The sequence below is a fragment of the Solanum stenotomum genome, chromosome 6, assembly GCF_019186545.1.
Source record: "Solanum stenotomum isolate F172 chromosome 6, ASM1918654v1, whole genome shotgun sequence".
NCBI lineage: Eukaryota > Viridiplantae > Streptophyta > Magnoliopsida > Solanales > Solanaceae > Solanum > Solanum stenotomum.
In genome coordinates, this window is record NC_064287.1 from 55,209,609 (window position 1) to 55,223,929 (window position 14,321).

At 36.2% G+C, this 14,321-nt stretch overlaps 2 protein-coding genes across 2 annotated transcripts; both read left to right on the forward strand.

The window, feature by feature from the left end:
- The first annotated feature begins 759 nt into the window (after positions 1-759).
- On the forward strand, positions 760-9,723 carry LOC125868346 (protein OBERON 3-like). Its single transcript, XM_049549001.1, has 5 exons — positions 760-967; positions 1,370-1,953; positions 3,882-5,108; positions 6,008-6,558; positions 9,386-9,723. The coding sequence occupies exons 3-5, from the start codon at positions 3,887-3,889 to the stop codon at positions 9,488-9,490; spliced, it is 1,878 nt and encodes a 625-aa protein (XP_049404958.1). The 5' UTR covers positions 760-967; positions 1,370-1,953; positions 3,882-3,886; the 3' UTR covers positions 9,491-9,723.
- Positions 9,724-10,741: 1,018 nt separating this feature from the next.
- Positions 10,742-14,242, forward strand: LOC125868348 (protein OBERON 3-like). The gene is made up of 3 exons (XM_049549003.1): positions 10,742-10,865; positions 11,705-12,931; positions 13,990-14,242. The coding sequence occupies exons 2-3, from the start codon at positions 11,710-11,712 to the stop codon at positions 14,112-14,114; spliced, it is 1,347 nt and encodes a 448-aa protein (XP_049404960.1). The 5' UTR covers positions 10,742-10,865; positions 11,705-11,709; the 3' UTR covers positions 14,115-14,242.
- Positions 14,243-14,321: the final 79 nt, after the last annotated feature.

Consider the following 14,321-nt stretch of genomic DNA (forward strand, 5'->3'; position numbering starts at 1 on the left):
CTATTATTCAAAGTTGAGGGATATATACAGAAATTTATGCAGAATTTTTTGTCGAGAGGACAAATTTCTGAGGTTGTTCCTTCCAATCTGTAAGTTTTTTAATCTCTCTGCAAATTTTATTCTTCTAGTTCCATAAATATTATGGTTAATGAGAAGGAAAATTGAAGTGAAAACAGTGAATCTGAGGAAAAAAATGTATAGAATATAGAGAATATTCATTTTCTTGAGAAATCAGTACTAGAAATGGAAAAGATTGAAACTTTAGGCAGTCAAAAGCTAATTCTAAGCTATCTTTGTTAAAATTCCAAGTTGGGTTTTTCAAGAAAAGTACAAATTTGTTGTAAAATTGAATAGTTGTAAAATAGAGGTTGAACATGAAGTAGAAAACAGATATAAGAAGATAAAAATTGAAACTTGCCTTCTCTTTAGCAATGCCTGATGTTTCGCTCTCCTTAGCCGGTTTGAACCGGGTTCGAGAAGGTGACCTTCCAGCCAATTTATGGCCTAGGAGGAGCATACAGTTACTAGAACTATCAAAGAACAATACAAGGGGCTACTAGTTCCAATGATTTTATGGTAGTTCCTTTGTCATGCGTGTTTTCTCATCCGTTTTACAGAGAATTATGGAGAAGGAAGTAATCGATAAGTTCATAGCTGGTTAAGTCCAATTGGTGATGGTGCATTGTCAAAACCATCTTGGTGGAACTTTTAGTTTTGGCAGTCGAATGGTTAACATGTAGGGATAGTATTCAAAGGCTTGGGATATTTGAAATGTTTGGAGAGGGATGGAGGAAAAGCACATGAGCTTTCTAGGCAATGGAAAATGGCTCAGATTGTGCAATAGCTTGCTGACGAAACAGTTGAATCAACAAAAAGAATACTTGAGGAACCTAATTACAATGCTGGAAAAGGAAATATGAGTTCGTTAGCCTTCAGAAAAATGTCAAATCTTGTTTCCTATTAAGGGGTAATTTGTGTAATACTCCCTCCGACTCAAATTATCTGTCTTGTTTCTCTATTACATGCCCCTTAAGAAAACATTAATTAAGAATGTTTTTTTTTTGACTATTTTACCCTCATTTATGTCTTATGATATGATCTCTCTTCATTAAATATTTATTCGGGTGTTCGTAGCCTTTGAGAAACCTGTAGTCTATGGGCAAGTTTGTTAAATTGTTAATGCTGTTTGTACTTGTCAGAATGATTTAATATCCTAGTTGCACTTTGCATATATGTTCTATTTTCCTGCTTATATGCCTGTTGAACTTTTTCATTCTCAAGAATTGCATTTCTTACAGCTTCCACTTCTTGTTTCATTGACACAAGCATACCGATTATCTTACTAATTTTGATTTTCTGTAATTAACAGGCAGCAATGGCTTGTCGGACTTTTCTCCTTTTAATTTTCCTGCAAAAGACTTCGATAATCTTGCTCGTAGTCTTCGGAAACATGCAGTTACTGATTTTCCTGCATCTACCTCCCTTATTCCCAAATTTTCCTTCTATGACGTGAGCTCTTCAAACGGACGAAAAGATATGAGGCCTGCTGATCATTGTCCCCATAATGTTAATTCTTCTTTCACACCGACCAAAACAATTGAAGATGAATGGTCCGTGAAACCATTGAAGAAAGATGATGTCGATATCTTGGAAAGTATTGTACAGATCAAAGAAGCCGAGGCATGAATGATTCAGAGTCTTGCAAATGATGCACTAGGAGAGGTAGGGAGTTTGAGGCATCTGACTCGGCCGAAGAGCGAGATACTGGAAGAAGAGAGTTCCGAATGACCCTCCAAACTGTGCTTGCTGGAAACTGAGAAAAGGAGTTGAAAAAAGTTGGAAGAGCTCAAGACTTTGGAGAATTTACATTGCGATTACAACGAGATGAAAATGCAATTGCATATGGAAATTTCAGGCTTGTTAAGTAGAAAGGAAGCAGCCAAACAGCCATTGGTATAACCTAATCTCTTCTTTGACTATTTCTCAAGTAACTGTGACAATTACTTAATTTCATCGTTGCAAGTTTTTTTACTTAATTTCATTGATTTGAAGTAAATGGTCGGTGAACTATTGTAGGTCTTTGGGATACCTTCAAGTTCATTTGTTGATACAATGTTTAGCTCTAGTTTTCCTTTCCTCGTAACTTATACCTGTATAAGATATGCAGGAATCTATTTATTATTTTACGCAGGATAAAGTATGAAATAAGAATGTGGGGTTTAGTAATGCATCGAGTAACCATGCATTACTATTCCCTCCATTTATGATCTTTGCATAAATAATCCATGCAGTACTTGCTCTTAAATTAAGTGATCTTTCATATAGTTGACTGTTTTCTTGTTGGCTAAGTGGCTTATTCTTGTGAAATTTGTGTTGATGTTCACTTTTGGCTTTGGGAAACCATATGCTATATTAATACAACCATGGAGCATCCAAGGGTGTAGCCTAGTGGTCAATGAAGTGGTTAAGAACCCTGAGGTCTCAGGTACGAAACTCAATGGAGACAAAAAAACACTAGGTAATCTGTCCTAGCCTTGTTGGATAGAGTTACCATGGATACAACCATGGATAGTCTTTGGCTGAATCTTATCTTTGGCACAGTTGGAGTCTTGATGTTCAGCCATGGATAGCCTTTGGCCAAAGAGACAGATCCAAAATTTGAGGTTTATGAGTGCTTTGTATATAACATATTTAGTGCACTTTTTCAAAAAATATATAGGGTTTGGATGGAAGTTATTGGGTTTTTCAAGTCCGTACTTCCCGAGCTAGCTCTGACCTTGGCTTGGATGAAGTTTAAAAAAGAAAGAAATACTTTTGAAGTTTGTGCTCTAAAACAAACCATAGTTTTTTGCGTGACTTTCTTAGGTGGTCATGGGAGCACCTCCTTCGTTTGAAGGGGAATGCATGTTTTGTTTGTCCGAGCTTGGAACTTGATCACATTATAATTCACTTATATCCTCTATGGTTTCCTAAAGTACCTAATAAATACAGTAAAACTTCTCTAAATTAATATTGTCAGGACCATGAAATATTATTATTTTGTAGAAGTATTATTTAATCGATAAATTAATATTTATTAATTTAAAAAGTGTTTTCGAGATTCAATGAAGGTTAATTTTGATTACATCGTTCAGGGATGAAGCCTTAATGAATTTAAATGAACTCTCTTGTGGAAATGATATTTATGAATTAGAGGTCATGACTAATAATCTTGCTTACCATGTCAATAACCTCTTAGATTATCCGAGGTGAAAAATGATACATGTTTAGAGGTCTAGAGCTTAGAAGAAATTGTGGATACCATTGGAGAAAACAATATTGATGATGAAGTTGAAGACGATACAATATATTTGGAACTAGTTACGCATAAGGAAGCACTTATCGCTTCTAGAACTCTTAACAAAATCTTCTAGAGGTTATTTGAATCGAATTTCTTTAATAAATTTTTTCCCAATTTCTCATTGAGCTGTAGCATATATTGTTGTTCTGATTGCTGATCTATGCAATTTTATTTTAAACCCATTGATAGCTTAATGATAAGCCGAGCTGGTGCTCTTTTTGAAATTATTTGATTAACTATTACTGATTTCTTAGAGTATTTTGCAGGAGATTTTGAGGAAAATAGAGAAAATATGAAAAATAATCACAATCAGATTACATCTAACAAACTATTTTGAACTTATCCTCAGACATAACAAACCAGTTTTGTCATTTTGCTAATGTCTACCTGTAAAGACAGATAGGATTTTGCTTTTATGCTTTAGTATAAAAAAGGTGTGAAAATCTTTTTACTCAGAGAGAAAATTTAGAGGACAAATTTCTGAAGTTCTTCTTTCCAATCTGTCAGTTTTTTAACCTCTCTGCAAATTTTATTCTTCTAGATATAATGGTTAGTGGTCAGTCAGATGCTTTGAGGGGAAGAGGTTCGGGATATTTGAAACGTTATGGAGGAAATGCACATAAGCTTACTAGGCAAGAGAATTGCGGAAAAGGAGCTATTCAATCAGTTCATAGCAGGTTTAGGCCAATTGGTGACGGTGGTGTTGCGTTGTCAAACCATGTTGGTGGAACATGGTTTGACAGTCGAGTGGTCAATAAGGAAACATGTAGTGATCGTATTCATAGGACTACAAGCTCGGATAACAATTCAATTTTCCTATCCAACTTGTCTGCGAGACCTAGAGTTGTTGATGGTCTGTCAAGGGATTCAAGGAAAAGAGGCTCGGGATATTTGAAACGTTTGGAGAAAAGAGATGGAGGAAGAGCATATGAGCTTTCTAGGCAACAGAAAATACTTAGAAGAATAGTGTCAGAGCCTATTCCTCTTATGGCTCAGATTATGCAACAGCTTGATGACGAAACAGTTGAATCAACAAAAGAATACTTGAGGAACCTAATAACAATGCCGGAAAGGATATATGAGTTTGTTAGCCTTCAGAACAGACTTGATGAGAGATCTGATCTTACCAATCAGACTCTCTTGAACTGCCATAGGATCCAACTAGAATTTTTGGTTTCAATAAGAACAGGTCTTGGAAGCTTCTTATCGGAAAACACCCGCCTTCTAACATCAGAATTGGTTGAAATTTTCTTACTTGAAAGGTGTCAAAACATTAATTGCAGGAGGCTTTTGCCTATTGAGGATCACGGTTGCAATATTTGTTCAATGAAAAAGGGATTCTGCAGCGAATGCATGTGTCTTGTGTGTCTGAAATTCGACTGTGCCAATAATACTTGCAGTTGGGTAGGGTGTGATGCATGCTTGCATTGGTGTCATGCTGTTTGTGGTATTCGTCGAAATCTTATAAAGCCAGGTCCAAGTCTCAAAGGACCTTCCGGGACAACCGAGATGCAATTTTACTGTCTGGGATGTGGTCATGCCTCGGAAATGTTTGGCTTCGTTAAGGACGTGTTCATGTCTTGTGCGAAGGAATGGGGTGAGGAAACCCTGATGAAAGAGCTTGATTATGTTCGGAAAATCTTCCAAGGGAGTGAAGATTTTAAAGGCAAGGAGTTACATGAAAAGACAGATGTCTTGCATACAAAGCTAGTTACAAAGACGATTTCTCCTTCAGACGCCTGCGATTTTATATTTCAGTTTTTCAGCGGTAAGTATACAAACCAATTCATTTTTATCTTATTTGCATAAGAACAAGTCTCTATTTTACAATGTTCTGGTTTTCCTTATGTTATACTCATTCCTATTTTTTATTTTGGGTGCACAAACCACGAAAGGGAATATGAAGTTAGAAATAGTAGCTACCTAAATTGTTATATTAATTCCGTTTGAGATGGTTGTGTTGGTATATATACAATTAACCATGCGTTTAGATAACAACATTTGACAATAGGGACAGTGAGATGTCCATCAGATGTATGTCATTCTCTGGCTTCTGTCTTGCATTTGTCAAATTGAATATTACTGAATCCCCTTGTAGCTCGCTTACAATTACTAGAAATCTATAGTCTATGGGTGATTATAGATCGACCTTCACTAGCCTAACCCTAGAAGTTATCTCTTGAGGTGAGAATTTTTTGATATCATATAAGAAGACCAATTCCACATTACACAATTGATCTAGGACACATATCTTCCCCCAACTTGCCCACTGGAGTGTGGACCACATAATTGGGGACCCTGAAAGCTAGCGGATGAGTTGAGAGCATTGTGTAAGACCATACAAGGAAACCAATTCCACATCTCACAACCGGTATGGGGCACTTAGCAATGGGCAAGTTTATTAAATTGTTCATGGTTTTGTCCTTCAAGAATGATTTATTTCCTAGTAGCAATTCGTGATAAATGTTCTATTTTCCTACTTATAGGCCTGATTTTTTTCTATTTTCAAGTACTGCGCTTCTTTAACCTCTATGAATTTAAAAGAATTAGAGATTATCAACGGAAACATTTTTCCCAGTCTGCCTTAGTTCCTTAGCATCCACTACATGTTTCATTGACACAAAATGTGTCATTTCTTTACTAATTATATTTTTTTTTAATTAACAGGCAGCAACGAATTGCCAAACTTAAGTAATCTAGCTATTCTTGGAAAGCTCGTAGTTACTGATTTTCCTGCCTCTACCTTCCTTATTCCCAATTCCTCATTCTATGACATGAACTTTTCAAGCGGACAAAAAGATATGAGGCCTTTTGATCCTTTTATAAATGATTTTAATGCTTCTTTCACAGCTATCAAAACAATTGAAGATGAACCGTCAATGAAACGATCGAAGAAAGATGAGGTTGATAGCTTGGGAAGCATTGTACGCATCAAAGAAGCAGAGGCACAACTGTTTCAGAGTCGTGCAGCTGATGCACGAGGAGAGGCAGTGAGTTTAAGGCGGTTGGCTCGACTGGAGAATAAGAAATTGAACGAAATGTATTATGAAAAACTCTCCAAATTGTGCTTGCAGGAAACGGAGGAAAGGAGGAGGAAAAAATTGGAAGAGCTTAAAACCTTGGAGAATGCTCATTCCGGTTATTGTGAGATGAAGATGAAATTGGATACGGAGGTTGCATGCTTATTAAACAAAATGGAAGCCGCCAAACAGCTATTGGTATAGCATAATCTCTTCCTTGTCAGTTTATCTAGTAATTGTGATAGCTTCTTAGTTTCCTTGTTGCAAATTTTTTAACAGTAAATGGTTGGTGAACTATTATAAGTCTTTGAAATACCTTTAAGTTACAATGTTTGGTTTATTTGTTTTTTCCATATAAAACTTAGCGCTATTCAATGCAATGCTTGGTTTTAGTTTTCTTTTCTGCATAACTAATACCTGTATAAGGTATGCTGGAATATATTTATTATTTTTTATGCGGGACAGTGTATGGAATAAGGAGGCGAGGATTAGTAATAAATCGTGCGTTATTACTAACCCTGTATAAGGTATGATGGAATCTATATATTATTTTATGTAGGATAATATATTGAATAAGAATGTGAGGATTAGTAATAACCCGTACTTTACTAATCCCCGCATAACTTGCTTCTAAACCAAGTTATCCTTCAAATAGTTGACTATTTCCTTTTTAGCTCAGTGGCTTATTGTTATGAAATTTGTGTTGATGTTCACTTTGGGATTTGGAAAACCATATGCAATATTAAGACAACCATGGATACCGCCTTTGGCTAAATCTTATCTTTGGCATAGTTGGAGTCTTGATGTTCAGAAGTATTGAACTTACCATCTAACACTGCCACATTTTGTAGGAGTTTTTAGAGTTACATGTAAGTTTTCCCAAAATATTACTTTCTCCGTCCCAATTTATGTAATGCACTTTAATTGAGATCGGAGATGTATTCAAAATTTGAGGTTTGTAGGTTCTGGAGTATATTATATATTTTTTTCAACAAATATATAAGGTTTGGGCCGAAGTTATTAAGTTTTGTCGAGCCTGTATTTCCTATGCTAGCTCCGACCTTGACTCAGACGGAATTTAAGAAAGAAAAAATACTTTTGAAATTTGTGGTCTAAAACAAACCATAGATATTTGTATGACTAAAAATTATCTCATTAAGGATAAAATAAAAAGTTAAAAGCTAGATTTCTAAACGTAGAAAAATATCCTTCTTTTGGTACTGGCTAAAAAAGAAATATATCACATAAAGAAGCTTAAAGAAACTTAGATTCTGATTCTGATAAACTTATCTGTGCATTAGATGCATAGATATTATAGTGATAACATTTATTCTGATTCTGAACAACTTATCCTCGCATTCTTATTCAATACACTATCCAGCATAAAATGATATATAGTTTCTAGCATACCTTATACAAGGTTTGTAATAATGCACAGGTTATTACTAATCCTTGCATTGTTATTCCATACACTATTCCGCATAAAATTATATATAGATTCCAGCATCCCTTATATATATATATTAGTTAGGAGGAAAAGAAAACAGGAATCAAACATTGTTTTGAATAATACTAAGTTTTATATGGAAAAAACAAATGAACCAAACATTGTAACTTGAAAGGTATTCCAAAGACTTATAATAGTTCACCAATCATTTACTATTAAAAAACTTGCAACAAGGAAACTAAGTAACTGTCACAATTACCAGCGAAATAGGCAAGGAAGTGATTATGCTATACCAGTAGTTGTTTAGCTGCTTCCATTCTGTTTAATAAGCCTGCTATCTCCTTACCTATTCTCATTTACATCTAATAATAATCGAAATGAGCATTCTCCAAGGTCTTAAGCTCTTCCAGTTTTTTGCTCCTCCTTTCCTCTGTTTCCTGCAAGCACAATTTGGAGAGTTTTTCATCATATGCTTTGTTTAGTTTCTTACTCTCCCGCCAAGCCAACCGCTTTAAACTCACTGCCTCTCCTCGTGCATCATCTGCACAACTCTGAAACATTCGTGTCTCTGCTTCTTTGATGTATAAAATACTTCCCAAGCTATTGGCCTCATCTTTCTTCGATCGTTTCATGGACCATTGATCTTCAACCTTTTCATAGTTGTGAAAGAAGTGTTAACATTATTTGGACAAGGATCAACAGGTCTCATATCTTTTTGTCCGCTTGAAGAGCTTGTGTCAGAGAATTTGGATTTGGGAATAAGGGAGGTCGATGCAGTAAGATCAGTAACTGCATGTTTTCCAAAACTAGTTAGATTACTAAAGTCTGACAATCCGTCGCTGCCAGTTAATTAAAGAAAATATAAATTAGTAAAGAAATGACATGTTTTGTGTCAATGAAACATGAAGTGGACGCTGAAGAACTAAGGTGGGAAAAGTGTTTCCGCTGATACTCTCTAATTCTTCTTAATTCATAGACGTTAAAGAAGAGCAATAATTGAAAATTGAAAAAATTCAATACGCTTATAAGTAGGAAAATAGAACATTTAACACAAATTGCAACTGGGAAATAAATCCTTCTTTAAGTACAATACCATGAACAATTTAATAAACTTGCCCATTGCTAAGTGTCCCACACCGGTTGTGGGATGTATAATTTGTTTACTTATAGGGTCTTGCACAATCAGCTAGCTTTTGGGGTTATGTTTTTTCCCAGGATCCGTTTTTCTTACAAAATTGTCAAATCTTGTTTCCTATTATGGGGTAATTTTTATAATACTTCCTCCATCTCAAAATTATCTGTGGTATGTCTCTTTTACCTGCCCCTTAAGAAATCATTAATTAAATTATTTTTTTTGACTATTTTATCCTCATCTACGTCTTAAGATATAATCTCTCTTCGTTAAATTTTTATTCGGGTGTTTATAGTCTTCAAGAAGCCTATAGTCTATGGGCAAGTTTATTAAATTGTTCATGGTGTTTGTATTTGTTAGAATGATTTATATCTTAGTTGCATTTTGCATATATGTTCTATTTTCCTACTTATAAGCATGTTAAATGTTTTTTATTCTCATTGTAGTCATACTTCTATAAACTCTTGAACGAAGAGAGGGACATTGACATTGTGCTAGGGATTTGGAGCACTCAGAGAAGCGTCACAATTATTGGTATTGTAGATGTATAAATGTTGAGGAGGGTGCTTTTCATAGGATGCGTATGGCTAGAACGATCTGGCCAACGAGATCCCAGTGGAATTTTGGAAGAGCACAGGCTGGGCAGGTATGGTGCGGTTGTCTAAGTTGTTTTCAAGATGGCGAGGGTGCCCGATGCATGGAGTACAATGATTCCGTTGTTCAAGAACAAGGGTGACATTTGGAATTTTAACAACTATAGGGGTAACAAGCTGTTAAACCACACCTTGAAGGTGTGGGAGAGAATTGTGGAGATGAGGGTGAGGAGGGATGTGGCTATTTTCGAGAACCAGATCGGATTCATGCCAGGGCACGCCACTACATAAATCATTCGTCTAGTAAGGAGGGAGGAAGAAGGACTTTCATATGGTTAGAAGCTAGCTCAAGATATCTTTTGGAAATTGGTTTTGTGCTTCAAGGAGAGATCAATAACTGAGATAATCTGTCAGGAAAGAGTTGTAGTGGCAAATTACACAGTTATACTTGCATATATTATAAAGGTCACATTCTTGAGATGTCTACAGAAGTAATCAACTTGCTATAGGTAAAAAAAGGTTTATCTGTAGGATTAGAGTCAGTTACCTCATATTTTTCTTCTTATTAGCAGAGTAGGTGAGGCTTCTGGTCTTGATATTCTTGAGTTTATATATATTCCAGTAACTAACCTCAGAGGTTCTTGGTGAGTTTAAAAATGACGTCGGTGGTCGGTCCTTCTGATGCACTATGTTATTCCTGAGTACCACTTTCTTATGTGAACATTAGTATAATGCTAGACTCGTGTAGATCTACTGATTTGGCACGGCAAAATTTTCTTGGTTATACAATTGTACACTCATGACTCAACTGAGCATAATTTTGGCTTCTGCACACACACATCAAAAAATGCTACTTTTTTTACAAATGCCTCATGCTACGACCCCACCCCTCTCTTGGTGCTGCCAATATAACTAGACTACCAATTATGTATCTTAAGACGTGTTATTGAGAGAATACAACAGTACAGTTGCATAAACTTCAGACTTCTATTTTTCCCATGTATCATCTAGTCATCATTATGTGCTCAAGAACTGCTTTTAGCTGTCTTTTGATGTTGATCTGTTTTCATGTCATCCGCACATGAAAATGCTTACCTGTACTCCGATATGCTGGCGGTAACCTTGACAAATGGTGAGTCGAAACATGTTGAAGCTATCTGATCAAGAGATACATTAGGAGAAGCAATGGAAGTGTTACGAAACATGCTTGGCCTGACATTTTCGATACCACTGACATACTAGTCCCACGTTGGTGGAATAATCGGTTTCAGCATGGTAGCTATACAGTAATTACCTCATATATGCAAATCATCAACTCGTCCATGATATTAAGGTTAGCAATCTTCTTCTTTTCTCATTTGACAATAGTAATTTTACAGTGTCCAATCTAAACAAATTTACATAATTTTGAATTATTGACACGAGACTGTATTGACAATCTTGATTAAGTTGTGCAATTGTGTCATTTGCGAGTCCTTTATGTCAAGATTACATAGAACAGGATCGTCTTCACCAGTATAGTGACTATTGTTCAGAGACTACAACTAGTATATGTGAGACTAGAAAATGCCAATGAATCGATAGAATGAGACTTCTCATTGAGCTGTAGGCTTTAAGAATTCCAACATCGGGGAAGGGATGGGAAATTGATCTTCTTATATGGACTTGGACAAACCTCCCGTCATGAGATAGCTTTTGGGGTTGAGTTAGACCCAGATGCTATATCTTTACGGTAGTAGCACATATTGTTGTGTTGATTGCTGATATACACGATTTTACTTAAAACCCAATGATAGTTTAAGTTCTGGACTTCAACGTGCTAAACATGTTACTGATTTCTTAGAGTATTTTGCATGAGATAATTGACGGAAAATAGAGGAAAAAAATGAACAAAAAAATAGATACTCAAAATAAAAAATCTCTGGAGAAAATAATCACAATCAGATTACATCTAACAAACTATTTTGATTTTATCCTCAGACATAACAAACCATTTTTGTCATTTTGCAAATGTCTACCTGTAAAGACAGATAGGATTTTGCTTTTATGATTTATTATAAAAAAGGTGTGAAAATATTTTTACCCAGAGAGAAAATTCAGAGGACAAATTTCTGAAGTTTTTCCTTCCAATCTGTCAGTTTTTTAACCTCTCTGCAAATTTTATCCTTCTAGATATAATGGTTAGTGGTCAGTCAGATGCTTTGAGGGGAAGAGGTTCGGGATATTTGAAACGTTATGGAGGAAATGCACATAAGCTTACTAGGCAAGAGAATTGTGGAAAAGGAACTATTCAATCAGTTCATAGCAGGTTTAGGCCAATTGGTGACGGTGGTGTTGCATTGTCAAACCATGTTGGTGGAACATGGTTTGACAGTCGAGTGGTCAATAAGGAAACATGTAGTGATCGTATTCATAGGACTACAAGCTCGGATAACAATTCAATTTTCCTATCCGACTTGTCTGCAAGGCCTAGAGTTGTTGACGGTCAGTCAAGGGATTCAAGGAAAAGAGGCTCGGGATATTTGAAACGTTTGGAGAAAAGAGATGGAGGAAGAGCATATGAGCTTTCTAGGCAACAGAAAATACTTAGAAGAATAGTGTCAGAGCCTATTCCTCTTATGGCTCAGATTATGCAACAGCTTGATGACGAAACAGTTGAATCAACAAAAGAATACTTGAGGAACCTAATAACAATGCCGGAAAGGATATATGAGTTCGTTAGTCTTCAAAACAGACTTGATGAGAGATCTGATCTTACCAATCAGACTCTCTTGAACTGCCATAAGATCCAAATAGAATTTTTGGTTTCAATAAGAACAGGTCTTGGAAGCTTCTTATCGGAAAACACCCGCCTTCTAACATCAGAACTGGTTGAAATTTTCTTACTTGAAAGGTGTCGAAACATTAATTGCAGGAGGCTTTTGCCTATTGAGGATCGCGGTTGCAAGATTTGTTCAATGAAGAAGGGATTCTGCAGCGAATGCATGTGTCTTGTGTGTCTGAAATTCGACTGTGCCAATAATACTTGCAGTTGGGTAGGGTGTGATGCATGCTTGCATTGGTGTCATGCTGTTTGTGGTATTCGTCGAAATCTTATAAAGCCAGGTCCAAGTCTCAAAGGACCCTCCGGGACAACCGAGATGCAATTTTACTGTCTGGTATGTGGTCATGCCTCGGAAATGTTTGGCTTCATTAAGGACGTGTTCATGTCTTGTGCGAATGAATGGGGTGAGGAGACCCTGATGAAAGAGCTTGATTATGTTCGGAAACTCTTCCAAGGGAGTGAAGATTTTAAAGGCAAGGAGTTGCATGTTAAGGCAGATGTCTTGCATACAAAGCTAGCTACGAAGATGATTTCCCCTTCAGACACCTGCGATTTTATATTTCAGTTATTCAGCAGTAAGTATACAAACCAATTCATTTTATCTTTATTAGCATAAGAACAAGTCTCTATTTTTCAATTTCTGGTTTTCCTTATGTTATACTCATTCCTATTTCTGATTTTTGGTGCCCAAACCCCGAAAGGGAATATGAAGTTAGAAATAGTAGCTACCTTAATCGTAATATTACTTCCATTTGAAATGGTTATGTTGGTATATATACAATTAACAATGTGTTTAGATAACCACAATTAGCTCGCCTACAATTTCTAGAAATCTACAATCTATGGATGATAATAAATGGACCTTCGCTTGCCTAACCCTAGAATCTAGCTCATGAGGTGAGCATATAAGAAGACCAATTCCACATTACACAATCAATGTGGGACACATATCTTTCCCCCAATCTGCCAACTGGAACGTGGACAACATAATTGGGGACCTAACACTGGGTAAACCAAGAGTTTAGATGAGCTTGACTCTAATGCCATGATAAGGAAATATGGATCTTGGACAAAACTCTACCCTGAAAGCTAGCGGATGAGTTGAGCATTGTGTAAGACCATACAAAAAAACCAATTCCACATCCCAAAACCGGTATAGGACACTTAGCAATGGGCAAGTTTATTAAATTGTTCATGGTTTTGTACTTCAAGAATGATTTATTTCCTAGTTGCAATTTGTTATGAATGTTCTATTTTCCTACTTGTATGCCTAAGCATTTTTTTTATTTTCAAGTATTGCTCTTCTTTAACCTCATGAATTTAGAAGAATTAGAGATTATCAACGAAAACGCTTTTCCCAGTTTGCCTTAGTTCCTTAGCGTCCACTACATGTTTCATTGACACAAAACATGTCATTTCTTTTCCAAGTTATATTTTCTTTAATTAACAAGCAACAACGGATTGCCAGACTTTGGTAATGTAACTATTGTTGGAAAGCATGTAGTTATTGATCTTTCTATCTCTACCTCCCTTATTCCCAAGTCCTCATTCTATGACATGAGCTTTTCAAGCGGACAAAAAGATATGAGGCATGTTGATCCTTGTCCAAATGATTTTAACACTTCTTTCACAGCTATCAAAACAATTGAAGATGAATGGCCAGTGAAACGATCGAAGAAAGATGAGGTCGATAGCTTGGGAAGCATTGTATGCATCAAAAGAAGCAGAGGCACAAATGTTTCAGAGTCGTGCAGCTGATGCACGAGGAGAGGCAGTGAGTTTAAGGCGGTTGGCTCGGCTGGAGAGTATGAAACTGAACGAAGCGTATTATGAAAAACTCTCCAAATTGTGCTTGCAAGAAACGGAGGAAAGGAGGAGGAAAAAAATGGAAGATCTTAAGACCTTGGAGAACGCTCGTTCTGATTATTGTGAGATGAAGATGAGATTGGATACAGAGGTTGCAGG